Consider the following 27,909-nt stretch of genomic DNA (forward strand, 5'->3'; position numbering starts at 1 on the left):
ATCCTGTTATGCAGCCACCATCATCAGATGCCATAGGAAAGGGGTGCCAGGATACCCATGCTGTGGAGAGGTGGTGGTTGTGGTGGTAGGTGGTCTTTGCTCAGGCATGCCAGAGGAAAATGAAGTCTGTGGCTCTGGGAGGCTTGGGGCTCTTGGGGCGTGAAGTCAGGCAGAGTTCGCTGATTCTGGGGTCAGTGGGAGAAGATGGGCAACCAGCACCAGAGTCATGTCCTCTCTGTGTCCTCCTTGCCCCTGTGGTTTGGCACTGCTGGTGCCATGCACTTGTGAAGCTCTGAGCGAAGATTAACTTGCTGATCTTCACGAGTCCCCCGTGAGGTGTTATTTTAGGCTCTAAACCAGTTGCCTGTGTCTTTTATGAGGACGAGATTGAAGGGGAGAGGAAAGAAAATGAAGATTTTATCTTGCAGTCACTAAAATGTAGAGCAAAATCCTCGCTTTGCCCTGGAGCCATGCAACTCTTCTCTCAGGGAAGGGGGAACTGGCATACACAGGGTTCCAGATGAAAGCTCCCAAGTGGCATCCTGAGGCAGCCTGAGCATCCTGGCACAGCCAGTTCCTTGGGGAGGATGCTTGCCCTGCAGGCAAACAAAGTGGGATTCTTGTTGAGCTGATGAGAAGACAAGTCCCAAAACAAGTTTCCCATTCACCCTGTCATGGAGTTGGAGATTTGAATTTGCATCTTTGCTGAGGAAAAGCAGCACTTGAGTATTCAGGGAAAACACTATGTGTGAGGCACTGGGACTCAGGGCTTGAAACTTCCTTGCGTCCCTGCTGGCACTGGGAACCAGCCCCAGCTCTACGGCCTAGGCTGAAGGGGGTTTAAAGCTGCCCTTCCACAGTCAGGCTGTGCTCCCAGCTTAGCCCTTGGTGCCCACCCAAGGAATCACATCCCACAGCACTTCCTTGGGCCATTGGTGGGAAAGGGAGGCAAAGGGAGGTTGCTGGGATGCAGGCTGGCACTGCCCAGCTAGCCAAGCAGCAGCAACACTGTCTCTGCTGCTGCCAGGCTTCTTCCAGGCTCTCTCTTTACCCAGCTTCTCTCCCTGGGGCTTTCAAAATCCAGCCTTAACTTGTTCTGGACATTGGTGAGAAGTGGGGCAGAGGGCTCCAAGGCAAGCATCAATGACCCTCTCTGCCCTGCACACCCCAGCCCACCTTTTTTTACCTCCTGGGCGGGTAGCTGCCTCCTTGCAGGAATGAGTCACGGGTTGGGTAACAGGCACAAAGCAATTAGCAGCCCTGGGCACCAATTACCTGTACAAAGTTGTAACAGCCTTGTGCAAACCACTGTAAAGGCTCACTGAGAGCAAGATTTCTCCCTCCAGGGAGGGGATTATCAGGGTATCATCTCTGTCACCCTGGGAAGTTACCGGCCCTGTCCACAGTGGGCCCCTGCCGCAGCAGAGTTTCCCGGCACCATGTGCTATATGTGGTAGCTTTGAATTGTATTTGTAAAGTCTTCTGGGGCCATCCCTAAGGAGCCGTGCCTGTGCTCCACTTGAGCCTTCCAAATGATCTCCTAAGCCAGAGCTGGGGGTGCTGCAGGATGCCTTGGAGCTATAGAAGCTTCCTTTACAGGTGCCTGAGGCTGCTGGCATGTGGCTGGAGCACTCAAGGAGATTAATTTCTGGTTCAGGAGCATTGGCCAGCTGTGTGAGCAGTCCCAGTCACACCAAGTTCACATCCCTGCAATAATGTAAGGCCTGAAGGTGAATGACTCCCCCGTGCCCCAAATCAGTGTAAGAAAGCATCAGTATTCAAAGAGATCTAAAAATAAAACCTGCAGGGACTCTCCAAAGGGATATGGGAGATGCTCTGGAGATGTTCTTGCTTCAGGGAAAGGCAGGAGTCTTTGAGACTTAGAGAAATACAGGGGAGGAGGGTAAAGAACTGGATTCAGTGATTTCTTGCTTATAAAAGTAAAAAGTTGTAGCCCGGGACAGGAGCAGAGTGAAAGTGTGTCTGAGATGTGGAGAAACTGAGAACATGGGTTTAGCCCACAGGTGTGCCTGGGAAGTGTCTGTGGCTGGACACATAGTGGGAGTGTGGAACAGAGGGACCTTGGCAGGCTGCCCTGCCCCTCTTTTCTAAGGCCCCATGACCTGACATGTGCATGGGGCAGTGTCCTTTTCCACATGGAGCCATTCCAAACCCCCACCAATTCTTCTGGGCCCCAACTTACTACTTTTTATTTTATTTTTTTGGTATGATGAGATTGGATGCCCACAGCTTGTAGGTCCCTGAGGAGGCGCTCTGATTTCGGCAGCTTATGTAGAGCGCTACCATCCTTCTGTCCCCACGCTTGCTGCACAGGGAAGCCGAGATGGGGGTATGGATATCATTCCCCCTCCTGGGCTGGTTGTCTCTCTGTATCCCTCTGGCTACTCTGTAACGTGGCCTACAGGTGTGAAGGGGACTGCATGGTCACCTCCCCCATATCTAACTGAAGCAGCAAAAGCGTGCAGCAGTCTGCTGACCCCTAAATTTCCCTTCCGTGGTGGTCTTTGTCCTTGGGAGGGGCTCTCACACCTTTTGAGGGTCTCTGATATCCCTATCCCTTGCTGGCAACTGGAAGACTGGAAGTGAAGGTTGCTCAGGGGAGACCAATGGCGAAGGAGGGGGGTGAGGAAGGAGCTGCATGCGCCACTTTGCTGCTGTGCCTGCAGGTCTCTGAGGTTTTCCAAAGAGAGGACATCCCCTTTCATTGCCCAGGGAAAGGGAATCTGCATCCTGCACAGCACGAAAGCCAAAAGGGCCAAGTGTCTGAGCTCAGCCCTGCTGCAGGGACCAAGGACCTGGGTGGGATATAATACAAACTCAGCAGTGACACTGCACACCCTCGCCATCCCCCCCAACCCCCGTGCTACTCCAGAAGTGTTCAAGGCCAGGTTTGATGGGGCTCTGAGCAACCTGGTCTAGTGGAAGGCGTCCCTGCCTGTGGCAGTGGGCTTGGAACTGGATGATTAAAGTTCCTTCCAACCCAAGTCATTCTGTGATTCTACAACTGAAAGGGAGGCAGTATGCCCTTCCTCATGCTTTTAGTTGCTGGTGTACCTCTTCCAGTGAGTGTCACTGGTTCTGCAGCCATCTGGGAAGCAGAATGTCCTTGGACATCCTGGTAGGGATGTGAGAGGGGGCAGAGGGTGGGGGTTGCAGGGCTGGAGGCAGAGGAAAAGGGACCCTCCAGAGCAGAGTCATGGTTTAGGGGGTTGGCTGTCAGAAGTGGGGGTCACACCCCAGCTCGAGACTGGGGTGTGGTGGCAGGAGGGACGGCAAGGAACCCACGATCATGCTTTGGGGAGCAAGCTAGGAATAAAAGGCAGGGGCAGAAATTCAGACCTGTGTCCACAGGAAAAGTTTGGGGCCGAGGGAATTACTGGGGAAAAAAATCTATCTTCGCAAGAACAACAGGGGACCCGCACCTTAACTTCACTAGAGCCCACATCGGTGTCACCGTCCCCTCCTCTCTCAAGAGCACCGGGATGAGCAGGGCTGTAGAAATCGGGCTGAACTGTCACGGAGAAGCGGGGAGATCGAGTCAACAACAGGTTTGTCCTCCCAGGTCTGCCGCTTGTAACCTCGGAGGTGTCCCAGAGCGGGGGTGCCCTGGTGAGGCAAACCCACCGTCAGCCGCAGCCTCCCCTCCTCTCCATCCTTCCTCCCGGGCTGCCGCCCCGCCCCGTGCCCGGAGGCGGGACCGGGGCTGGCAGGGACCCGGAGCTGCGGGCGGGAGCGGCGGCTCGGCTGCGCGCTGGACCGTGCCCCTGCTGCCCTGCGCCCGCCGGCTTCCGGAGCCGCCGGCCCGCCTGTGTGGGCTGGTGTCTTCTGGGCAGCCGATGCCTTCGGTCCAGGCTCCCCACTCGTGGCTCTGCTCTCCTTTGCCTCCCCCTCAACACCCGGCCTGGGACACTCAGCCTGCCCGTCGGGAGCAGGGATGCTCGCTTTCCTCCTGGCAAGCTGTGCCAGCCCCGTGCCGTCTCCTGGGAGTATTTTCCAGTCGCGTGTCCCTGCCTCGCTGGGTTGTTGAGCTCTCCGTAGTCTGTGAAAATCCCCCCTGCTTCACTGGGATCCTTCAGGTCTGCCGACTCTTTGGCTTCCTGGTCTTTGCCCACCCTGTTCCTTGACCACATCCTGTTCAGACCTTGCTTTTGACTAATCCTTCCCCTTCGGAGGCTTCGCGAAGAGCAGGCAGCGTCACGTGGAGGTACAGGCAGAGTTTGTCCTTGTTCAGTAGGATACTGCCTGCGGCGGGATCGATTTGGGAGCATGAGCCGTCGGCTCATCCATGGCGTCTCTGGAGCCACGGTCTTCCTTGTCAGCGTGGCTCTCCTCTCCATGCGGCACCGAGGGGCTCGGGAGGCAGCTCAGTACCCAGGGATCAGGGAGGGAGTGTTGGAGAAGCCAGAGCGACAGAGCGAAGGGGGCCCAGAGGGATCTGGTGGCAGGGGGCAGAAGGACCTCAAACTCCATTCTCCGGAGGTATACGGGACTAGGGGAAGCCTGACGCTTGGGGACATTTTCATAGCTGTGAAGACAACCAAGAGGTTTCACCAGAGCAGGATGGAGCTGCTCCTGGACACGTGGATATCCCAGGCCAGCCAACAGGTGAGTTTGTGGATTCTGACTAGAGAGAAAGTGTTAGTAATGGGCCAGGGATGGGGTGGCAGGGCAAGGAGATAAAAGCCAGAGGAAGAGGAGGCTGGGCACCGTAGTACTTTGCCTCATTTTCTCTATTTCTCACTTCACATTCAAAGGGAAATGCTCCCCAGCAAAATGTTTCACCAGTAGCTGCTTCATGGAAAAGGCTGGTATAGATGCCATGCTAGAGTGAATGTACAGACCGTCCTGTGTCTGTACGAAATAGCGGCTTTCTGCCGCCTAGTGCCATGAGTTTGTTGGGTTTGGAGCTGACAGGCTCCCCTGGCCCTTTGCCAGGATGCCTACACTGTGCCTGGGCACCCATTTCTCTGGAAAGGTGCAGTGCAGTGGGCAAGAGAACAAGTCAGGCTGGCTCCTGGAGGACCAGTAGTTAGCAGTGTTCACCCCCGCCGACAAATCAGCACAATCCATACTTTCCTTTCTTGGGCAGATGCTTCCATGGGCATTATCTTGAAGTGATGCAGGTGTATTTTTGATTTTAATTTTTTTTTTTTTTTTTTAATTGAGAGCCCGATGTTTTCATCCTTTGCTAAAACAGTTTGGAGAGTTTCCTTCCTGCTAGAGAAATTGATGTGGGGCACCACATTAGTGGTGCTGTGCAGACTGGCTTACTGGTGGGCAGGAGTACTCCCCAGAGCTCCGGTGCTTTTCTCCCTCCCTCGCAGAGCTGCTCCTCAAGAAAGAAGAAATCCTGTGGCTGCCCTGAAGGGTGGGGTTTTTTTTTGCCTCTGCCTGTGTGTGATGGTTCCTATAAGGCAAATTCAGGCCCCAGCGAGGGAGGGGGACGGGGGCAGAGGTACTGGGTAGGAGAGCACCTGAGGCAATGCAGTGTTTTCTGGGTAAGGGTGGTTTTCCACTTCATGGTGCTGCAACTTTCTGGTCTGCTGCGGTCGTGACAGGAAGCCATGTCCTATTTTGAGCACGCTTCCTCTCCTGGCTGTGTGTTCCTCTCAGCATCTGAGATGCCCTGCTTCCTCCTCCAGATGCACTTCTCTCCGGCCAGCTCCAGCCCAGCAGCTCCTTGGAGAAACCAAACCCAACTATATGGCTGCGCTGGCCTTAGGATATTGCTTGTGGGGCCTTCTCAGTGGGTTTTTAAGGAGAAATTCACCTATCCCTCCTTTGTCTGACAAGTATGTGCCTGGCCGTTCTGCTGATGATAGGAATTAGATACTAGCTCCCCAGATTCATCTGATCCCCTCTGGCATGCGAGTGAAGAGGTTTTGAATTTTCCATGCCACTGCCAGCCTCTGGAAAGCTACACAGACTGAGCAGGAAAGTAGGTAGGAAGGGGTAGAATGGGAGTGTCACTCATTTTTAAACATTTTTTTCAGTCTTAGCAATTTTAGTTGCAAACTCGGTATTTTCCTCCTCCCTCCTCAATTTTAGTCATTTTTCTTCTGCTTTTTTTTATGAAATGCCTTTGAGGGAAGGGGAGTGGGAGCAGAAAGGGAGGTAAAGAGAAGACATGAAAGTCAAAAACTTTTTTTTTTTCCCAATATATGCCTGCTTAAGGGGGTTTTTAAGTTTTCGGGGAAGGGTTAGTTTTTAAAATTTGACAATATAGAAAACCTCGCTTAACAAAAAAAAAACCAAACCAGCTTTCAGTTTGCAAAGGACATTTAATTGTTGGGACAGGAATAGTGCACCAGACCTCCTATTATTGAGTCTTTATGGAGAGACATAGATTTTAGGAGCCAGTCCCAGAGAAATTCAGGTCTCAGAAGTCCTGATGTGCAGAGGCTGCCTTCTAGGGCTGATCCAGCATCTTACTCTCTCACTTGCCCTTAGTCATGGCTGGAGACCAATTCAGTGAGTCTTTCTCCGCCAGTGGCCAGCAGGGAAATTTTAGCAGCTGGCTGCGTTGCCGATGCCAAGCCTGGCTTCAGAGCTGGATACCTGCATGATTTCCTTCTGGGGGAAGCAACACAGACCTCCCAGGTCAGGCTTGGGTGACTGTAACAGGAGGCAGGAACAGCTGTGGTTTTGATGGCAAGGACAGACTGTATGGGAGCCAAATTAAAAATCCTCTGCGTTGGACACTGTTGGGGTAGAGAATAAGAGAGAGAGAGAGAGAGAGATTGTCTCTGAAAATGCTCTGTTTAATCTGAAGACATGCAGTTGGTGAGAGATGGGGAAGTGCGAGATGGGCACTCTTTGCTGGACCATGCTCTGCCTCTTGAGAACCGATCCATGACAAACTTCCCACTGGAGATTATTATGAAAGTCATTTTAGTGAAAGGCCTTTTCCTCAGCAAATGCTTAATCTAAATAGAAGTGTGGGTTCTGATGATTGTTTAGCTGGGCGGAATCTTGGAGTGACTTACAGTCAATAGTTTTGATGGAGATAAGTGCAGCTTTCTGGTGTGGTTTGGCAATGTGAACTATTTCTAGCACTTCCCCTCCTTTTAGAAGCCCACACACCCAGCCAATTGAAACAAAGCCTTTGAATGGTCCATCCCGAACTGGCTTTCAGATTTTCAGTGATGTGAACGCACCACAGATTTTGAATCTGTTCCCTGTGCAGGACACAACAGTAGTCCTGCTGATGTGTTTGCATTTTGGAGAGGGTCTCTTCTTACAGAAAGGATACCCTGGGAGCCTAGACCATGAACGTGGCCCTGGATTGTCAGGTTCCAAATCTTTATTCTCTTTTCCTAGTTTTTTATTGCCAGACTGTCTCCCCAGTTCAAGGTGAGGAGGTCTCAAAGTCTAGTGTTTATCTGTGGCCTGGGCTCTTATGTTCATGAAGAGCTGCCAGAAAAAGCTGTTTGACACAGTGCTCCATATCTCTACTTGCACTGCTGTCCAGCAGAAATCCTTTCCTACATAGACATCTTCTCCACTCCAGAATGGAGGGATGCTTTCTGTGCTTCATCTCTGCCAGCAACTGCTGTTCCAGGTTTCCCACCCTCAGGGGTGTGAACGATGGAGAAACGAGGATGGAGGGAGCTGCATGTGCTATTGTGATCTTCTTTTGCATTTCTCAAGCACAGCCAGGTGTGCCATGGAGATCGGAGTTAGAAAGTGCCAGAAAAACCAGACTTGCCAATTCCCTCACTCATATTCCCCTTTTTTCAGTTATTTTGGACAATTTGGTGTTGCATGTGGTGACAGTGTACTTTCATCCTTGGGTTCCACAGAAATGTGTTGAATGTCTGAAAAAAAAAAAAAAATCCCATCTTGCATAAAGAGAAAATTGGGAACCTCAGAATATTTTTACAAGTAGAAAATTTGGAAAATACGCAGCTTGCTATTTTAAGTCAATTAAATGTGATGTTTGTTAGACACATGATATCTAGTTGGTTTTATATCTGTAAACAAGTAATTTCCTGCAACAATATTTCTTGTGGTTTTTTTTTTTTTTTTTTTTTTTTTTTTGTTTTTGTTTTTTTTTGTTTGGGTTTTTTTTTTGTTTTTGTTTTTGTTTTGTTTTTTTTTTTTGCCAGAAAGTTTCAACGGTTTCAGACTTTGTTTTTCTAAAGATGAAAATATTTGCCATAGTGGAAATTTCTAACTCTGACATACTGGCAAGGGAAATCCCATGCTACTGACAATCCCTCCCTTGTCTGAAGGTTGTGATATGGTCCCCTGACCCAGAGCAGCTTCTTTACCTGGGACTTAGTTAATTGCTTCTTGCTACACAATCCCCTTGAAAGTGGCATTAACTAGGAGACTTTACTGGTGAGGTGAGGTAGGAATGTGTGCATGCTCCATTGCTGCAGCTCAGCTGTTGGAGGGTAATTCACCAAGCGCTGTAGCTCGTCCATCTGAGGTCATGAAACCATCCTGCTGTCTCTGCTTAAGCCAGGTGATCTCTGAGGGTCCTTCATTGCCTTGCTTTCAGGTACACAACATACCTCCTGCTCTGTCCTCTAGGCAGGGATATATCTTCCAAATGCTGGCTGATGGTGAGACTCGTGTCCCCCTGCCAGAGCCTTTGGGAGCAGTGATGGCTCCTGGAGCTGGTGTCTGCCTGCCTTGTTCCCTTTGTGCCTGCGCAGGTGCTGTGTTTAACCAGCCCTGGGCAGCTGGTGGGGGGACTGTTTACGGCTCGCGACTCCTTTTTCATTTCGTGAAAGCTCATTTTCTGCCTGAGGAAAGCTTTTCTTCCCCAGCCCTGATCCCCGCCTGGCTCTGAAGAGGGGGAGATGTGCCACATAATGGCAGCAAGGGGGATTAGAGAAGCCTGGGAGTGGAGGAAGAGGAGGAGGAGGGGGCAGAAAGTGGCAGGGGGCTGTGCACACTTCACACACAAGCAGATGTTCTTTTAACCCAAGCATCATTTAACCACAATGCTTTCATTTTTCTACCGCTGACACCTAACCCAGGGGTACCTCGCCCCCTCGCTCAGTGTCACGGGTCCCCTGTTCCCAAGGCAGTGGGGTGGGGGTGCAAATGAAGGCACACAAGCGCTGATGTTTGTGCCCTGCAGGAAGGGGGAGTACAGCCATCCCTCTGTTCATTTGCTGCCTGGAAGTGGGTACAGCAGCAGAGCATGGAGTGGGGTAACCTCATTAAGTGTGTCCAGTTGTGGGAGGAAGAAGTGGGCAGCCAGGAACAGCACCAGCTCCATCCCTGAGAGTAATCTCTTCTCCTTGTTTCCCCAGACCTACATCTTCACTGATGAAGAAGATGGTGCCTTGAAGAGGAGAATGGGTAATGACCTGTCCTATGACACCACCTCTCCACTCCACCTTCAGCCCCTGAACTGCCCTGGCCTAGAGAGGGGGTCTGGTGTGAGGGCCGGCTGTCCTGCACCAGCACTGCCCATTGAAACGCCCCTTGCCGTGTGCTGTGGTGGTGATGATTTGGTGTAGTTGGCTCACCCCAGGGCATGCAGCTGACTGGAGGCAGGTGCTGTCTGCTTAAAGGCATCCGTGGGTAGAAGCAGCACGTGACAGAGCCCCTCAACCTCTGCATTGTGGCTGGCAGCGGGCAGGGTGGAAGTGTGGATGGCAGGCATCGTAGTCTTGGCCGAATTGCTTGGCTTTGTTCAGATTTCATCTCCTGGTAGGGGGAGGAGTGGAACCCATGTCACCATGGGCTTGGATGCCTTTTGGGGGGGCCATGAAGAGACTGAACAAACCCCTTCCCTCCTGCCCAGATGTCCTCCCTGTGACCACCGTGCAAAGTGGGCTGGCTCTGAGCTTTCCCTTCTCTGGCAGGTGGCCATGTGATCTTCACCAACTGCTCTTCTGAGCACAGCCACCAGGCCCTGTCCTGCAAGATGGCTGCAGAGTTCGACGCCTTCCTGGCCAGTGGCCTGAGGTGAGGCAGGGCTGCCAGGCGGGGACCCCTGAGAGCCAGAGGCACCCTCCTTACTGCGAACTTCTTGTGTCTTCCTGTCTGCCCCAGCTGGTTTTGCCACTTGGATGATGACAACTACCTGAACCCTCAGGCGCTCCTGAAGCTCTTGTCCTCCTACATGGAGACATGGGATGTTTACCTGGGCAAACCCAGCCTGAACCGACCCATCTGGGCCTCAGAAATGCTGCCAAACAACCAGACGGTACAGCCTGTGGTGGTGGTGCGGGGGCAGTGGGTGGTTCTGGTGCTCTGGCTCACGTTTGTTGTGGTTTAGCCCCAGCCAGCAGCCAAGCCCCACACAGCCGCTCACTCACTCCCCCACCAGAGGGAGTGGGGAGAGGATCGAAAGGGCAAAAGGTAGAAGACTTGTGGGTTGAGATAAAGACAGGGAAAGCAGAAGTCATGTACACAAGCAAAGTAAAACAAAGAATTAAATCACTGCTTCCCACGGGCAGCCAGGTGTTCAGCCACCTCCTGGAGAGCAGGGGCCCATCACGTGTAATGGTGACTTGGGAAGACAAACACCGTTGCTCCAAATGTCCACCCCTTCCTTCTTTTCTCCACACTTTATATGCTAAGTATGATGTAATGTAATCTGGAATATCCCTTTGGTCAGTTGGGGTCACCAGTCCTGGCTGTGTCTCCTCACAACCTCCCTTGCACCCCCAGTTTCCCCACCAGTGTGGCAGCAGGAAAGCAAAAAAGGCCTTGGCTGTGTGTAAACCCTGCTTAGCAATGACAAAAACATCTCTGTATCATCAACGCTGTATTCAGCACAAATCCAAAATACAGCCCTGCACCAGCCACTGTGAAAAAGGTTAACTCTACCCCAGCCAAAACCAGCGCAGTATTGCAAGGAGACAGGTCCTAAGAGCAATGGCAACAGCTGAGAACTTGCCATCTTGTCTGCACACGGCTGTAGGTGTTGACTAAATTTGATCATCCAAGGGGCAGAGTCCCCCTTGCTGCTCTGCCTTTGGGTATGTGTCTGACAGGATGTAAGCCTGCCCTAGGCACCCAATCTGTTGCTGCCAGCAGGAGCAACTGGCTGTTCCATTTATGAGGAAGTGAAAATCCATGCTAGCAATTCCTTCTGGGCAGCAGTCAGGGGGCTGGGGTGATGACAGGGCTGTGTTTGTCCTGACATCAAAGCCGGGGTTCCCATCTCTGGAAGTGTGGTATTGTCTGAGCCTCTGCCATTGATTTTCTCTGGTGTTTCTCTCCAGAAATCCGTGCGCTTCTGGTTTGCCACGGGAGGGGCAGGGTTCTGCATCAGCCGCAAGCTGGCCAGGAAGATGGTGCCCTGGGCCAGGTGAGCTGGGGAGTGTGGGAGCTTGTGGGGATGAGCAACATGGCTGCACATTAATTCCTGGCGGTGTCAGACCTGGATTTGTGCATGTGGTGTTTGCAGAGTTGCAGAGTGTCATGTGCTGCATGTCTGCAAGATGTGAGATTGGAGGAAGGAAGTACTGGGTGGGTCTGCCATCTGATTGAAGACTGGCAAGAGCAGTAAACGTGGTCACAGGATGATGTACTCCTCTTTCCCCATCTCCTTAAAGCTCTTGTTTACTCCCCACACCCCTTCCCATCCCTTTCAGCTTCGTCTGACTCTTTCCCCATCTGTCTATATCGTCTCCCCTTCATCTTCCTCTTTCCAGCTTTCTGTACCTCCCTCCTGAGCTAATTTTCTGTTCCCTCAACCGAAACCCTCTTTGGCTTCTCAGGTGTCTACTGTCATTTCCTCAGCTTGATGTATGGAGAACAGAGGTAGGTCCCAATGTGTTATCCCAGCCTAGAACAAGATGATGTATTCCATGATGCCCTAGATTATACCACAGGCATTGGCTGTGCCAGCCTTAACCAGATCTGAGCATACTCAGAAGGACAGATCTGATCCACACCAGGTGGCTGCTTTAGCCAAAGCTCATGATATGTATTTTGTGGTAGACCCAGTCAAAAGGATGATCTGTGATCTAGGGTGAAGTGAAAGTGGCACAGATAGACAATGCCTAACCTGACATAAAATCTGCCACTGCCATTTTTAAAATGCTTAAAACACATTTCAGTTTGCTGGGGGTTGTTGCAGACAGCACTTCATACTGTGTAAATAATTCCAGTTCCAGAAGTCTTAAATTGGGGTTTAGCCCGTCATCAAAAGGTGGCCAAGTATGTGGTGTTACATTACAGTGGATGGCTTATCCAAGCTGCATGTCCTGTTCTTTCATCCCCCTGGTCCTGGCCATGTGCTCCCACAGTTTCTCTTGTGGTGGCTTGTCTGACTCCCCAGGGGCTCAGTGCACTTCACCAAACACGTGGAGAAGTGACTCAGCACAGTCTGTCAGCTCTCCGCATCAGCTTACCAAGGACGTGGATTATGTATCAGGGACAGCGTGGCTGGAAATGGTGAAAGAGCAAGCCCATTCCCGAGCATTTGCAGGTGGAACTCGGGGATTTCTTGCCTAGTTACACGATTTACTCTGGTTTTCAGTAATCTCCTGCCCAAGTGGATGCCTATGTCTGCCCCCTACCCTTTTCCTAAGCCATGCAGCCCTATTCTCTTCCAGTGGCAGGAACTTCCTGAGCACTTCTGAGCTCATCCGCCTGCCAGATGACTGCACTGTGGGTTACATCATCGAGTGCAAAGTCGGTGGGCAGCTGATTCCCAGTACGCTCTTCCACTCCCACCTGGAGAACCTGCAGCTCATCCCCACCTCTCAGCTCATGCAGCAGGTGAGGAGGGGAAAGGAAGCAAGAGGGAGGTGTGTGAGGAAGGAGAAGTGGTGGGGAGCTTGCAGGCATGTCGTTCCACTGATGGCAGTGATGTGCATTGAATCAATCATCTGCTCTTCCGGGGAGGCTTTCCTGACAAATGCTTCTTTGAAATAAGGAACAGATGTTGCCTGCAGCACAGTTGCCAGTCACAGAGCCCTGGGGTCAGTGGTGGGGGACACATGTATGGGGAGTGGTGGGAGGATTGAGGGCATCCCTGGGAGAATGTGGCACAAGGACAAGCAGAAATGATGATTGATTGGGAAAGGGCCTTTGACATGGCACCGTGTATGTCTTGCAAAGGACTTGTGGGCAAAAGACTAGTAGGGTGGACCATCACGGAAAGGAAGAAGGGAGAGATGTGGAAGACAGAGGTTAAACAAGCAGAGAAGGAACTAGAGTGGGAGTTTTTGTCATCCACAGGAAATTCCTTGCTCCTGAACTCATCTCGTTCTCTCTGCTCCTTTCTCACCACTACTTTGTAGGTCACCCTCAGCTATGGTGTGTTTGAGAACAAACTCAATGTCATTGAGCTCAGTGGCCCCTTCTCACCCCAGGAGGATCCCTCAAGGTATGGGGCATGAGTGCTCTGGGTGTTGCTGCTGTGTGAGCCCTCAGACAATGGGCTGGGAGGGGGAGGCAGCCCACTGGGGTGCAGGAGTGCTAGAGGGAGGGACAGAAACCTTACAGTCACCTGGCTTATTGAGTGAGGGGCACCCCAGCATTAGGCTGTTTGTGAACGCTTATAAACCTTGCAAACCTTTTTGGGTGAGTGGGAAGAAACGAAGCACTCAAAACATTTTATTTGGACAATGCCTAAGCCAAAGTATTGCTGTTTATTTCCCATTTTGAGGCTGAACCAGCTAACCTTTTACCTCAGGGACAGGAACAGAAATGTTCTTTTAAACTGAGGAAAGGAAATTCTGCTTGTTTTTTCATTTTATGCTTTGCTGAGAAAACTGAAGGGAAAAAAAGAAAAAGGTTCACTTAAGGCTGACTACAAACAAAACTATTCTTTGATTTACCTTTTCCTCTTTGAGTGAACAAACCTAAAGCTGTTATTTGCAGAGCATGAGTAGGACGATCCTGGCTGGAGATAGCAGGGGTGGGAAGCAGCTAGGTGATGAAAAGAGCATCAACAGAACCATGTAGCAGGGTCTGGTGCACTGCCCATCTCCCTGCCCGTGATTAGGGTGAGCTGTGGGCTTGGGCTCTATGGGCTAGAGCTGGATTTGGGTATCAGAGGGAGGCTTTGCTGAGGAAAGACATCTTGGGGTGAGCAACCAGTCCCGAGCTCTGTGCTGCAGGGTGGGCACCTGATGTGGAATGGGGCACGAGGGAGAGGTCCTGTGTGCTGGTGTAAAAAGTGTCCTCTGACCTTACTTTGCTTTCTCCCCAGCAGGTTTCGATCACTCCATTGCCACCTCTATCCAGACACCTCCTGGTGCCTGCAGGCTGCTGGATGGTGATGCCTGAGCCTCAGCTAGAGCGGATCCAGGTGACACCTGTCCACTGTAGGGAGTGGGACACTGAAGAAGCTTGGTGCTCCCAATTTCACCTTCACTGGAGCTCTTGGGGCTCTGTGATGGTGTTCTTGGTCCATGCTCAATACTGGTGACCCAGGACAAGAGACAAGGTCTGATCCGAAGATGGATAAGACGGGCTGGACACATGAATGAGCTTCTCGTCTGTGCCGGGCTATGTGCAAGGGATGGGAGCAGTATGCCTACTGAGCAGATCAAGGAAAGGACTTGGAAAGGAAAGTGACCGCTGGGCATCTGGGTAGAGATGAGGACTTGCTGCTGCTGCTCTGTGCCCTGGCTGCATCTTGCTGGACTAGAAGGGCCCCGTGTGTGTATACCTGGTGCTCAGCTCCTGGTGGGTGGCAGCATGTCGTGGCTCCAGACTCTCTGAGCAGGGCCTTTTCCTCCATATCTGTGCTTTTGCTACTGCCCACACTTTGCAGCAACAGACCTGCCGAGTCTCTGCATAGTCAAAGTCTATTGAAATGGAAAATGTGACCATTTCTGTGCTGAATGAATCCTGGAAAAGCATAGTCCTTGCTCAACAGAGGGGAGATGGGCAGGAAGTACAAAGAATCAGGAATCCCCTGCTCTGCTGGGACAGAAGAGAGGGCATGGGGTAAGGGTGCCAGAAGGAAACTGAGTGAGATGGGGATGGTTCCCACATTGAATGTTGAAGGTTTGATCTTGTATGGTGCTGCATTATTCCTCTCCTTTTACCTTCTTGATGTGCGGTCAGGATAATCTCTTGCTCTAATTACCAACCTGTCGTCTGAGATTAGACTCTGGCTCCTATCTGTGAGAAGAGACATAAAGGATTAGAACTGGCTGAAAGAGAGGAGAAAGGAAGAGATGGAGAAGGAGCGCTCAGGAGTGGATTAGAGGTTACAGCTTTATAATCTTTTCTGTCCAAAATAAAAAAGTCAAGTCATGAAGGAATGGAAACAGCAAGGCAAAGAGCTTTTTATTTCTGTAGGTCTTTCCTCCAGACGCTAAATAGCAGCTTTCTGCCTTCCCGCTCTCCCTGATGAGCGCAACAGGGAGACCCTCTGTTTGAGTCCAACAGTGGACCCAAACAGATTACAAGCTTCCTGGCATGTTTGTGAAGGGTCCTTTTCCCAATAAGTGCCCAGTGTGAAAGCTGAGCAATGGTCCTTGCTGGGGAATGAACTTTGGCTTCATTTTGTCCTTGTACCTACAGTTAAATGGCTGGGGGAGGGTTTTGCAGGGAAAGCTGGAAGGCAAGGAGGCTGTTTTAAATGGCAGGTGGTGCCACAAACAGGTATTTTTCTTTAAACAGCATTTCAAAACAGACTGCTGAGATCTGTGAGAGATCCTGTAATCTCCAGATGAAAGAACAAATGCCCTTTCTCTAAAGAGCTGCTCAGCTTTGATGCTGCTGATGTGACTAAGCCTGCCATTGGTGGGCTGGAAGAGTTAAAGGCAACTGTCACCGTGGCTTTGCTGTTTTAAAAACTGGCCACTGTCACATCCTTCCACTCCAAGCACCAGCATCTCCTACACAGTGCCCACAAAGTTTAGAGGAAAGGCATCAGAAAGACCTTCCACCTCTGCAAAAGGGAATCTAGAAAGGAACAAGAAAATTTTATTTTCTGGATAAAACAGAAGGCAGGGGCCTGTAGAGCTGTTTTCCACCCTGGTCATTGTTACTGGCATTTAGTCAGCTTGTGTAGCAGCACACAGCCTTGCTTTCTTCTGTTGCACTATAGGCCTTTGAAGCAGAAGTTCATCCTGAGCAGGCACAGAGCGAGCTGATGCCAGTGACTATCCCTTGAGTTGTGGAAGGGTCTTGGATCACACGGCTATGCCAGCCAAGAATGCACGTGGCACAAAACCGAGACACAACTATTGAAAGAGGGATGCAGCACCAAGAAGTCCTGCCCCAGAGGACTAGTGGTTGGGTTTGAACACAACCAGAAGATGAAATATGGTTTTGTGAGAAGGAATGAGTCTTCAAGAGAAACCTACACTACTTGGATATATAATTTTTTCCCATTCAGATTTTCAGCTGATGTTAATAGAGACTTTGAGTTAAAAATCTGGTCCTGTCTGTAGATGTCCTGGTGATAATCAGAGCAAAATGCGATTCATGTGAGGAAACTGGTACAGCAGCTTCACTTCCCTGGGGTAAAAGCAAAGCAGAGAAACTGAAAGCTTGCTTTGGATCCTGGCTTCAGCTGGTCTGAATTGACCTGGTGCTTTTTGCATGGATGAAGATCAGATGTTTAATGGGTCAAATCCTTGAGTGGTTGCATGGGGACCCATTTAAGACTGGGTTTCGTTGCTGGAGCAGTAAAGTGCCACTTTTGAGGAAAATATCTTGTCTCACAAGGAAACAGAACAGACGAAAAGATGTTTGGGGCAGGGCATCTCTTGGGCCGTGGAGAAATGAATGACAGAAAAGTCCTGCTATGCCTGTGACGACAATACACTGGAAAGAAAATAGCTTCTGAGTCGACAAAAGAAACCAGGTTTTCTCTAAGAACAGAGAGACAGCTTAATGGGATGTTCACCACATGAAATCTGATCAACATTAAAACATGAGTTAAAATTAGTTTCAGGAATGGTTCCTGCCCCTGGGGCTTGCTGTCAGATGTTGTGGTTTTACAGTCTCATTTTCCTAGTTTATTAAAATGTTTAGCTGCTTGGGAAAATGAGAAACAATCTCATGTGAAACTTTTCAGGAGGCTGTCTCTTTTTATTCTATTTCTCTTGATGTAACAAAGATTTTGGAAAGGTTCCGCTGGGTCTATTAAATTTGTATTTTCTTCTTCTTCTTCTTCTTCTTTTTTTTTTTTTTTTTAATATCTCTACCTTTCTCTAGCTCACACTTCCTTTTCTCATTGCAGAGAAAAAAAACCAAAAAACAAAACCAAACCAAACAACTCCTCTCCCAAGAACGAAAAGGAATGGAGACATGGTCTTTATATTTTACTGGGAAAAACGGGGTCAAAGTCAAGGGTGTTGGCATGACCCTGCTGTTGTACAACATTAAGTGTAGTTCAAGGTTTCAAGTACAGACACCTCTGCCTGCCCAACACCATAGCAACCAACACTATTAATGATGTTTAAACTGTATACTGAAAGTTCAGAAAAAGGAGAAGGAGGGGGAAAGAAAAAGCAGTTACAGTATTTGAAATGTAAAATATTAAGTAAGGCTTTCATGTTAACGGTATCTTTTCTTCACTTTCCCGTTAGCATAAAGAATTTTTATAAGAAAAGCCCTATTTGACAGTGCAAAAAAAAAAAAAAAAAAAAAAAAAGCTAATGACTATCCTTTCTTTAGGGGGAAAGAGAATTTAGTTGAAATAGGTGAGAAACTGCAGTCGTTGCTAAAGGCTTGAAGGGGAGAGAGAAGAATAGCAACACTAGACAATGGTTCTGTCTCTGGTGCCAACTCCTCTTAACAGTTCTGCTGCTGCAGAAAAACAGATTCCTGAGCCACTGTGGGATTTGCCCAGTTTGTACCCAGACCACAGCCTTCAGCTCTCTCCCCGGGCTTCTTGCTAAGGAAACAGCCTTCAAAAGGTGAGCAGTTTTTCAGACAGAAGTCAAAGGATGAGAAATAGGAACAGGAAGAAAGGAGATTGGAAGGAAAGAAATCACCAAGCGAGGCCTTGGAGGAGCATAGGAATTCTAGCAGTGCATTGGAAGTGCCGTTTGGGGACTGCCCGGCAAGAGCAGGAAGGGTGGTGTTGCCTGGCTGGTGCCGCAGCTCTGGATTTTTTTTTGTTATCAGGGCAACTGCAGCTCACCAATGCCACCAAGGATGCCAGCCTGTGAGACAGAGTTCGCCTTGGAAGAGGTGAGATCAGTTTGGTTGGCCCTGAACATCTTCTTTCTTTAATAACACTCCAAATTAATCAGTGGCTTTTCATCAGTGTTATAGTCACTTGCTTACAACAGATTTAGCTTCTTAATATGCTTCTTAATTTACTTCTGCCCTTGCTTACAATGCCGACTTTTCAGACAGTCCAGAGTAGCATCAGCAGCTCTTATTTAATTAATTTGTTAAATTTCTTTTGTCTTCAGTCTCTGAAAAACCCAACTTGACAGCTGTCTCTACACACTTCTGGGATGGATGCAAAGCTGAAGGAGGGTGACTGCTCCATTCAGTAGGTGCATGGTCACAGGGAGGCTTGGACCATCCTTATGTTTTCTCTTGAGGAACCTGCTAGCAGTTGGTGCCGGAGATGGAATCTCAGACTAACTGGAACTTTCTCCTCTGCCAAATAGTGCTCATCATGTGGCTCCACTGAAAAGGATGCAAGTGTTGCCATAGACATAAGCGAAGCCAGGAAAAAGAGCAGCATCATAAATATTCAAGTAACTGTGCCTGTTCTCACCGGCTGATGCAGGAATTTTTCCTGTAGACTTTCTGCCTAAGTACCAGTGAAGTTAAAGGAGGACAGAACTGAGCTGCTGATGCTCAGATGGCATTGCCTCTTCAGGCTCTTCCTTGACAGCCTGAGATTTTTTTTTCCTTCTTGTTTGATCCAGCTTGGACTGCAGGCAAGCTGGGAACTTATCTCTCTCCCCGTTTGAACTGTAAGTGATTAATTACAGACCCCAAGAATGGGCTCCTTGCCTGTCTCTTGTGTTTAAATTGCCTTCCAGGATTGCAAGGCTAAGGAGCCTCTTAGGATTTTACAGCTGACTATGCCTCTGTTAAGCCTCTCTTGGTTTTGTTTGGAGCTGCATCTGATCCATAGTGAACTTTAAGAACAAATTAAACAGGATTTGCTGGCCCTGACCCTCCTGCCACTGCTTGAAAACAAGACACTGTTGATTTTAGCACTGTAGGAAAAAGAAGTGCGATGAAACAGGGCATTTGGATGGGGAGAGATGCTGCTATTCTGAAACCCTGCTTTCCCCATCCCACCTTCAGAAGTGGGGTACAGAGAGAATCTGCAGCTGGTGTCTTTGGCCATGTTGTATCAGATGGAGGATATGCCATGAAATATCCAGCAACTGCACTGGCAGAGAATCCAGCAGCCCTGGTTCTGAGCCAAGGCAAGCTTGTACTTCATGCTGGACAGAGTGCCTACTCTGAATTACTTACAAGCTGAGGCAGGGTGAGGAAGGAGGAGAGTGCTTACAGGTTTGTTGAGACAGTATTGTCATGTCTAAGCAGGAAGAAGAAGATGCTTTTTGGGCCAGGGAGGGGCAGAGTTTCCTTTCCATCCAGAAATACCATGAAGATCTGAAAGATGTTTGGTATAAGCACATGTGAAGGGAGAGGTGAGGGATGAAGCAAGTGGCTTGAATAAGAGAAAGAACCAGAGGAAAAAATCTACATCCTCTTCATGGCTGTGCTGGCAAATAATGAATGGTGGCCAGATGACCGGTACATTGGGGCTTAGGGGTTAAAAAAAAAAAGAGGGGAAAGCCGTAATGAAAAAGGCAAGGGCTGTCTTCCCCTCTCCACACACTCATTGCTGGCTGGTGGTTTCTCACCCATGGCTCTCCCAGTAGCATAGGAGGAGATATGGGGCTGGCAAAGAGCATCAGCTTCTGTTCTGTGCTACGTCTTCTGCCCCACGTAACTCAGCTTCCACAAACACTGGGAGAAGCAGCAGGCTGGGGCAATGAGCAGGATCGAGGGGACCCTTCCACACTGCCCCACCTTTCCCACATCACCATCAGCTTTGAAGCTGACTGTAGAAGCTGGCCAAGCTCTCTGCTTGCCACAGTGTTTTTTCTGCAGTGGGGAAGCTCCTCTCTGGGCTTTCAGGCTTGTTTTCCAAAAGCATGGTGGAGTGCAGATAGACAGAGTCTCGGTGCAGCTGGTAGAGAGAGCAGGGCTCCCCACACACTCTCCTTTCTCTCTGGCATTCAGCTGTATTGGACGGTGTCTGTTTTTAGCAAAAGTCACAGATTCAACAGCTGAGCTGATTTTCCAAAGGGACATATAAAACAAACAGCCTGCCATCTGCTCTATTGTCCTGGAATAGCGGCTTGGAGAGTGGGGGAGAGGGAAGGAGGAGAATGAAAGGAATGAGAAAGGGACTTGGGCAAAAGGGTGGGAAGGAGTGGGAGCAGAAGAGAGGAAAAGGCAGAAAGGGGAGGCAGGGAGGGGAGGCTGGAGGAAGAGAGAGAAAGAAGGACATAAACAAAAAGGGAAGCTGTGTGGAAATGGGGATTTGTTGAGGGGAAAGGACCAGAGACAGGCATGGGGGCAAACAGGGCTTACTTGGGGATTACCCTGGCTGGATTCCTCAGCCCTGTGAGCCACAGAGGCAGGCACTTCGAGCACACCTGTCCTTGCTGAGCCAGAGTCTGACTGCAAAAGGATCAAACTGGACATGTTGGCCTGGATAATCACTCCCCTTCCACCCACTCAGCCCTGCGTGCTGCACACCCCCACCTCTGCGCTGACTTTTATTGAGTGCCGCAGGGCAGGGATTGAACTCTAGGTTTGGCAGCAGAGTAAATAGCAGCAACATTGGTCTCTCTGGCCCGGGAGGGAGGAGGGCTGGTTTTAATCAAAGGTAAATAACAATGAGTATTGTCTGATCCTTAATCCAATTTCCTAGAACTGGAGAATAATGTTCTAACTTAAACGTGTGGCACTGGCCCACTGGAGACAGATGGCTACTCAGCCAGCAAGCTGCTGGGCACAGGACAGCTGAGGAGAGCAGAGGTGGGGGAGATGCCACAAGGTGGGTAATTTATCCTAACTAATCTGGGACTGTGCTCTTCTGTTCCAATTCTTCTTAGTTTCTGGCTTCAGATGTCCCAAAAGATGGGGCTGGCTTGCTGACAGGCAGCACATCTTCATGTAATGTGGACCCAGTTGATTAAAAGCTCCCTGATTTGCTTGGTTCACAGGAGAGTTGGGACCCAGCAGATGCCCTGCATTTGCATCTCTGGAAGTCATTTTGCCTTTTATGGTGACCTGGAGAAAATTGCTTGTGGAGTCGTGCTTGCTGTTACATGGACGTGGCATGAATCATGTTTGTGCCATATCAAGTTCCTGCTACACATGACATATAAGCAAGATTTCAGTGCTGGGAAAAAAAAGTGTTTGTGTTGTTATTAGTCTGGTACCACAGTGATCTGTGTGACCGGAAACTGCACTCTGACTTGGTCACATATTAGAATCACAGAGAGTTAGAGAGGTGCTGTTATTCAGCTATCAGGAGGTTATCTAATCCTGCAGCAGGGCCAGCCACCTTATACCCTTTAGTCAGATGTTTGTCCAACTGGCTCTTAAAACACATGGTTCTGGTCCAGACTGTCGGTGCTGGAATCGAAAACCCAGTTTCTGATAGTAAAGCACTGATATCTGGTTGCTCTTGAAAAGACAGGTTTGTTCTGTGCTAACACCATTTGTAGATGCCCGTTGAGCAGCTCTGTCAGGGTCCTGGACACTGCTTTCTCCTCTGTGAAGCAGCTGATTTGCAATTCTCTGGAACAAAAATGGCCTGGTGAGGCCAAGACGTGTTTGGGAAGAGGCAGAGACATATCCTAGAGCTGAGGGCAGAGGAGGCCAAGCTCCATTCCAGCCCTTTCATCTTTCAAAATGACTTTGGCAGTCCACAGTCACAGCTCAGACTGCTGTGTGGACAGAGCAGCTGTCCACCTGTGGGTGGACCACGGTTTTAAGACCTCTTTTCAGACTAAGCCTTTTGTAAGCATCAAGGCTGTGGAGTGAAACCTCCCCACCAAAAGCTCCCTGGTGGCAAACATGGCCCAACACACCACACTTTTGTGACTGCCAGTTCCTGGTCATATCATCTGGACACATCAGGTGCAGGTGGGAGAGCTGTGAGCTCATCCTCCCATCTCTATCTCTGACAGCCTGGGATCCAGTAGCAATAGGGACAGAGGGCACCCAGACACACCCAGGGCAACATTGGCTGTTTCAAGGAGGAGCGAGGGCACTCCTTCATGGACAGGATGTCCAATCCACACAATGACTTTTCCAGACAGGTCAGAAATGCGGCTCCAGAGATGCCTTATGCTCATTCACTTCCCCAGCCATATGCATACGCTTTACGGCTGGTCATCTAGTCCTGCCCTGAGAAAGCCTAGCCCCACTGCTGAAAATACTGACAGGAGAGAGGAATGGGCAAAATATATTTTATTTGTAGTGGACTGTGTCTTTCTTTCCCCTCTGCTTTTGTCTGCCTGCAGTCCTCAGGGTCATTCCTGCCCTCTGGGACGGGAAAGGGCAGGAGGAGGAGAGCGGGCCGGGTGTGGAGGCGGCAGGCTCTGGCCAGCACCCTGGACAGCGACGGACCCGCCGGCCCTGCTCGCCCTTGCCTTCCTCCGCATTGCCTCGTCTTTTTTCCTTGCCTTGCCTTTCTTTCTTTTCCTTGCCTTGCCTTGCCTTGCCTTCCCTTCGTCTCGGTCCAGGCTGATGGGCAGCCTCCTGGTGTGGCACGACCCTGCTTTGCGTTGCACTGGCACATTTTTTTTTCTCATGCTTAAGAGCAAATAGTGCTGTGGCTGTGTGTGCAGCTGCTCTGAAGCTGTGGCTTAGATCTGGGTTATTTTTGCAGATAAATCCTCTTTTCTATCAGATTTGACATCAGGCAATCCTTCCATATCCCCCCCCACTTTCTCCCTGTGTGACTCCCCCCTTCCCTTCCCTGCCCTGTGTTCTCCTTCCTTGCATCTGTGCTCTCCCCTCCATACAGCTCCCTCCCCTTTTCTTTCCCTATAGCCAGGTCTCTGAATATAATTTTATTTTATCACTTTCTGCTGCTCTGCATCTCCAGATCACTCTTTGTGCTTTCCCTGCCCTCAAATGTGTGCATTTTTGTACTTTCCCTTTTATACCTCTTTTTCACATTCGCTGTCCTGGTTGTTTCTCTGTGGCTATTTCCACAGTGCTGTGAGTTTATCTGAGAGCCCTCTGTGCCCTGGAGTGCAAAATACCTGGAATGTTCTTGGTTTTTTGGAACCCTGGTACGGCTGATGGAGCTTGACATCCTCAGTAGGGGAATTAACTATTTCACACACTGCCCTGTGCCTTCCACCTGATCTAAGCAGGAACTTCCAGGGTGATGAAGGCAGCAAGCCTTCACAGAAAAGGAATTAAAGCAGTCCAGCAGACAGTGTGAGTCACTGACTAATGGATGGGTGGATTGGGTAGAGCTCTGATAAAAAGCATTTCCTATATCTCAGAAGAATTTGGTCTTTGTTTCCCACATGGTCTGTGCCAACGGAGAACCACCAAGCTGGGCACGGGGGTAGAAGGCCATAGAGAACTTGAGGGACAGAAGCTTGCAGAGCTTTGTAGTCAGGGCTTGTTCCAGGACTTCAGTGTGGATTTCTATCTCTCAGCTCTTCTGAAAGTCTAGTTTTGGTGGCACGTGAATCACCATAGGCCTCTTCCCCTGTGAGCTTTGCAAACCCTGAGGTGTCCCTGAAGATGGTCCCCAGCACTGCTGCAGGACACAAGGAAAGTGCATTGCCTTACTTGCAAGGAGCTAGTACCTAGTGGGTGAGAAAACAGGCTGAAGGCTTCTGTGCTGCTTGGAAGTGATCCAGTGTGGGATAATGGGATCTCAATTTCAGCTGCAGAAAATAATTTTCATTTAGAGGAGCCCAGGGAACTCCCAGCCTGACACCACTTTGGCTGGGATTTAGCCATGGAGGCTGGGACCATGGAGAATGGGATCCATGCCAACATCTTAGGGATCTGAATTTGTCTGGTGAGGAGAAAGGGAGGATGTCTTGGCTGCCTTTCACTTTTTTTAGTGCTTTTTAAAAATGGGAGCCCTTGTGGCAGTGACAGACCCATCCAGTAACTGATAAATGGACTGCAGATGGAGATTGAGTAGATGGATCTGAAAAAATAGTGGTTGTGTTCCACCTTGCTTGCTCAACAAGCCATGGCTTGGCATCCAAAGGAACTCACCAAGTGTTTGGAAGAGGCAATGGATTTTCTGTCAAACTGTAGTTGTCCTCTGAAAAGTGACATTTACATTTTTACCAGGCAAAGTAGTTTTTCTGCCCTGCAATTCTTCCAGCACTTTGGGTTAATAGGAGCAGAGACTGACTCCTCATTGTCTGTGGCTTGACATTTAGGTGACTATCAGACAGGGAGAGAGGACAGTGGTTTCAGCAGCGCTTAATGAAAGGCTGAGGGAAAGGGAAGTTTTTACTCCACCTTGGATGCTGTCAGATTATTTTTTACATTACTCTAATGAAGGCCAGGAAAGAATGGTATCCACTCATAGCTCTCTCCCTGGCAGAGAGCTGCCATGCGTGGCATTTCAAGACCACAAGCAGTCCCAGTGAGGGTGGCAAGGCTGGGTGTTAGTCCCATGATGAAGTCTTTTGATGTACTGCATATCTAAGCAATTTCAACATTTTCTTCCAGTGCAAGACACAGCACTGTTCCCCTTGATGAGGCAGCAGAATACCTTTTTTCTCCTTTAAAAAAACCTCCTTCCACTGCATATGATTTTTTTTTTCTGTCACTGCTTTGTAATATTTATAAAGGGCAGTTCCTGATGGAAGTGCTTGCAGGGCTCAGCTGCCTACCCATGACATGTGGGAGGAAGTTTCTCCTTAGGGATTCTCCTCCAGGGCTCCTCTGAGATTCCTCTCTGCTCTGTCAGGCCCGCTTGTACTGGCAGGTTCAGCACTCGCTGCATCTCTCCCTCAGAGGCCCCCAAATACCTCAACACATCCCCAGACCCAAACTCAAGTCATCTCCCCCAATAACCAGCCTCCATTTCCTCTTTCCAACTAACAATTGCCCTGAATATTAACTAGACTGGGTATTCAGCATTTCTGCAGCACTTGAGCTTGGAAGAAGCCTGAGAAGAGCACTGCTAATTAGCTCACCATCTATCTGTCAGGTCAGTGTGATCCCTGCTTGAATGACCAGTTCCACAGAGGGACCTGAGCTCCTTGGATTGTCATCTCACTCTCTCCTTTTCTCCACTCCTGAGAGCCACCGATTGTCACCTTTTTAGTTCCAGAACCCAGAGACAGCATGTCAGGTTTTCTGCTGGTGTAAATCAGCATCGATCCACAGGGACTTCAGGCTCCCACTCTGTGTACTCAGTCTTGGGAGCCTTCTTAGCATAACTCAGGAATCCACGGGTGGGTCCGAATCCAGGTGTCCTGGGTCCAGGCAAAATGATTCCAGTCTTCCCTATCGGTTTCACCATGGAAGATTGGGATAGTTAAAACACTGGGAGTTATCTAGGGGAGCTCTGCAGGAAAATTCAACGTGAAGAATAAGAGAATAAGGTGCATGCACATCCCAGTGTGATGGGAGATCCCAATCACCTGGAAAAGGTAAACGGTCAGGATGTTTTGCCCCAGCTCTGTGGAGACTCATTCACAGGGTCAACCATTTGAATGGCACCACACCTAAAGGGAGAGAGAGTGCTCTTCCTCTGCCCCTTTCACCACAACTCTCATTTTCTTGCCTCTTGGGGCTAAGGAAGAGGGGATGGACTTTTCCTTCCACGGAATGGGGCACATATCCCAAAGGTCCCTGGGAGTCTCTGTCACTTCTCTGCCATAGCACTTGGTAAGCAGAAGAGCAACTGCTGGCTTACAATCATTTCTGCCCCCACTTCCCCAGCATGCCGGCTCCTCTGGGGCTCTGGCCCAGCACCCCAGGGCTCTCTGCTGTCCGTGGGCTGGCTCGTGTGCTGCTGGAGCGGTGCCCGCCACGGCACGGGTGTCGGGGCACGGTGGGAGCGGGCCGAGACTGACCCGGCTTCCCAAGGCCGCCGCGGGTGTGCCGGGCTCGGACAGGCCGGCTCGTCCGGAAACGGGGCCGGCAGAGGGCACTGCGATACCAGCGCTCACCCAGCAGACACGGCCCTCGGCCCGGGAACGGGCCGCCCCAAAACCCTGCCGCCCTGAGGGCCTTTGCCCTGAGCCAGGGAGGCGGCGATGATGGAGTGCAGCAGCCTTGCAAGCCGTGTTTTCCTCACTGTGGGAGGGCGAAGGAGAAAGTGGGTGAGGAGGATGCAAGGGAGAGGTGTCCTAGGAATCTCCCGTGTCGGTCTCCGTCTGCTCACGGACACAGACGTGATTGGGACCTGCAGTACACACAGCCCAGGGGTTTCCCCGCCAAGGCAGTGGGCACGGCATGGCCCTGCAACAGGGCAGCTGAGTGAAACGGGAGCTGTCTTTCACTCCCTGGAGCCCCAAGCTCCATAGTAGGACACATCAGTCCCCTTCCTTTCCCAGCTCCCTGTCCTGGTGATGTCTGTCACTGTGGTAGACCAGCTCTGGGCACATCCCAGCCATCCGGTCCTTGCAGACAGAGAGTCAGCAGAACTGAGTCACAGTGGGAAATGGTCAAGGCTGGTCCTTTGGCAAATGACAGCTTTGCCCTGAATGGAGAAGAAAGGAGCCATTTCGGCACTGCTGCTCATGGCATAGGGTGGCCATGGAGAGAAGCCCTGATGGGCTGAGATACCCTTGTGAGGGGGGCCCAGCAGCAGGCTCTTCGGGAGAAGTGTTTTGCACAGGCCACTGTGCAGCAAAACCTTTCAGGAGACTTGCTGGCAAACCTCTCAGGAAGTCGAGGATCACTGCGGTGAGCCCTCTCCTGTCTTCTCATCACCTGGAAGCAGCTCAGGGAGTGCCACACGCCAGGGCAGGAGCTCGAGCTGTGCTCACGGCAGAAGTGAACAGCGGGATGCCTCACAGACACCACTGTGCTGCAGCAGCAAAGCCAGAGGCACCTGAGTTGGCCTCCTGCTTCTGCCCAAGGTCTGGACACCTTCCCCATCATAAAGGTAGTGTGACAGCTTCAGGGAAAACTGGGATTCCCTGGAGTTCTGGAGGGTGGGGGTCTCCCTGTCTCCTCTGCAGAGATGGCAGGAGCAGAACACCTTCCTACATGCTCTGAGAGCCTGAGTGCCTTGAGGTTTTGCTGCAATAAATCTGGAGCAGCTATAAATCTGGAGCAGCTGGCTTAAGTTCCTCCAGGGTTCAGAAGAAAACACATCCAGCCTTATGTGTTTTGTTTGCCCACTCACTGTGTTTCTAATTGGAATGTTTGTAGCTTGGAAAATTGCTCCTTAGACTACAGTACCCACAGTCCTTCACTGGCAGCTTGGCACAGCCTTTTCAGGCAAAGCAAGACCCAGACCTGAACAGGGGCTTTCCTTACCTGAGCCATGCAGGTGACTGGAGGTCTTCAGTCAAGCCCGGCTGACCAGCAGGTGCAGCTACTCACTTCGAAAAGACTGGAGAGATCAGGGAGTGGGAAATGTGCTCTGGTTCCCTGCCTTCCCTCAGAGGCCATTTCCAGACCCTGATTCTAGCAAGCAGGGTCTTTCTAAGCCTATTTCTCCTCCATTTCTGCACAACCCTGTCCAGATTTTTTTTTTTTTTTTTCTAAATGAACCCTGAAGTCCAGTTTGAGAGCGCTCACAAGAAAGAAACAACAAGCATAATGAACCATATTTAAAATTATATTTTTTCTGCCTTTGGAGTTTGGTTAATTTATAATCTATAAAAGTCTCTGCATAATTGTATCTTGATTAAAATGGTATAATTAGGTGCTCTGGATCTCTTTCCCCTTTCCCTAAGATTATTTCTGTCTAATTGCTTTAATCTGTGTTTTCATGCACCCACTAGAAAATCAAAGCATGCTCCCATGAGGATGCGG

The 27,909-nt window shown here is 50.1% G+C and overlaps 1 protein-coding gene across 1 annotated transcript; it reads left to right on the plus strand.

Moving 5' to 3' along the window:
• Positions 1-4,146: 4,146 nt before the first annotated feature.
• MFNG (MFNG O-fucosylpeptide 3-beta-N-acetylglucosaminyltransferase) lies at positions 4,147-17,041 on the plus strand. The gene is made up of 8 exons (XM_040062584.1): positions 4,147-4,626; positions 9,291-9,339; positions 9,849-9,951; positions 10,039-10,192; positions 11,217-11,302; positions 12,555-12,720; positions 13,245-13,330; positions 14,162-17,041. The coding sequence occupies exons 1-8, from the start codon at positions 4,288-4,290 to the stop codon at positions 14,226-14,228; spliced, it is 1,050 nt and encodes a 349-aa protein (XP_039918518.1). The 5' UTR covers positions 4,147-4,287; the 3' UTR covers positions 14,229-17,041.
• The last annotated feature ends 10,868 nt before the right edge of the window (positions 17,042-27,909 follow it).

This window comes from Hirundo rustica, chromosome 4, assembly GCF_015227805.2.
Source record: "Hirundo rustica isolate bHirRus1 chromosome 4, bHirRus1.pri.v3, whole genome shotgun sequence".
Lineage (NCBI taxonomy): Eukaryota > Metazoa > Chordata > Aves > Passeriformes > Hirundinidae > Hirundo > Hirundo rustica.

Excerpts from the sequence above, each read along its gene's own strand:
- MFNG (XM_040062584.1), top strand. The coding sequence starts at position 4,288 with ATGAGCCGTCGGCTCATCCATGGCGTCTCTGGAGCCACGGTCTTCCTT. Across the intron at positions 4,627-9,290 it reads TATCCCAGGCCAGCCAACAG|ACCTACATCTTCACTGATGA; the intron begins GTGAGTTTGTGG and ends TTGTTTCCCCAG. Across the intron at positions 9,340-9,848 it reads TGCCTTGAAGAGGAGAATGG|GTGGCCATGTGATCTTCACC; the intron begins GTAATGACCTGT and ends CTTCTCTGGCAG.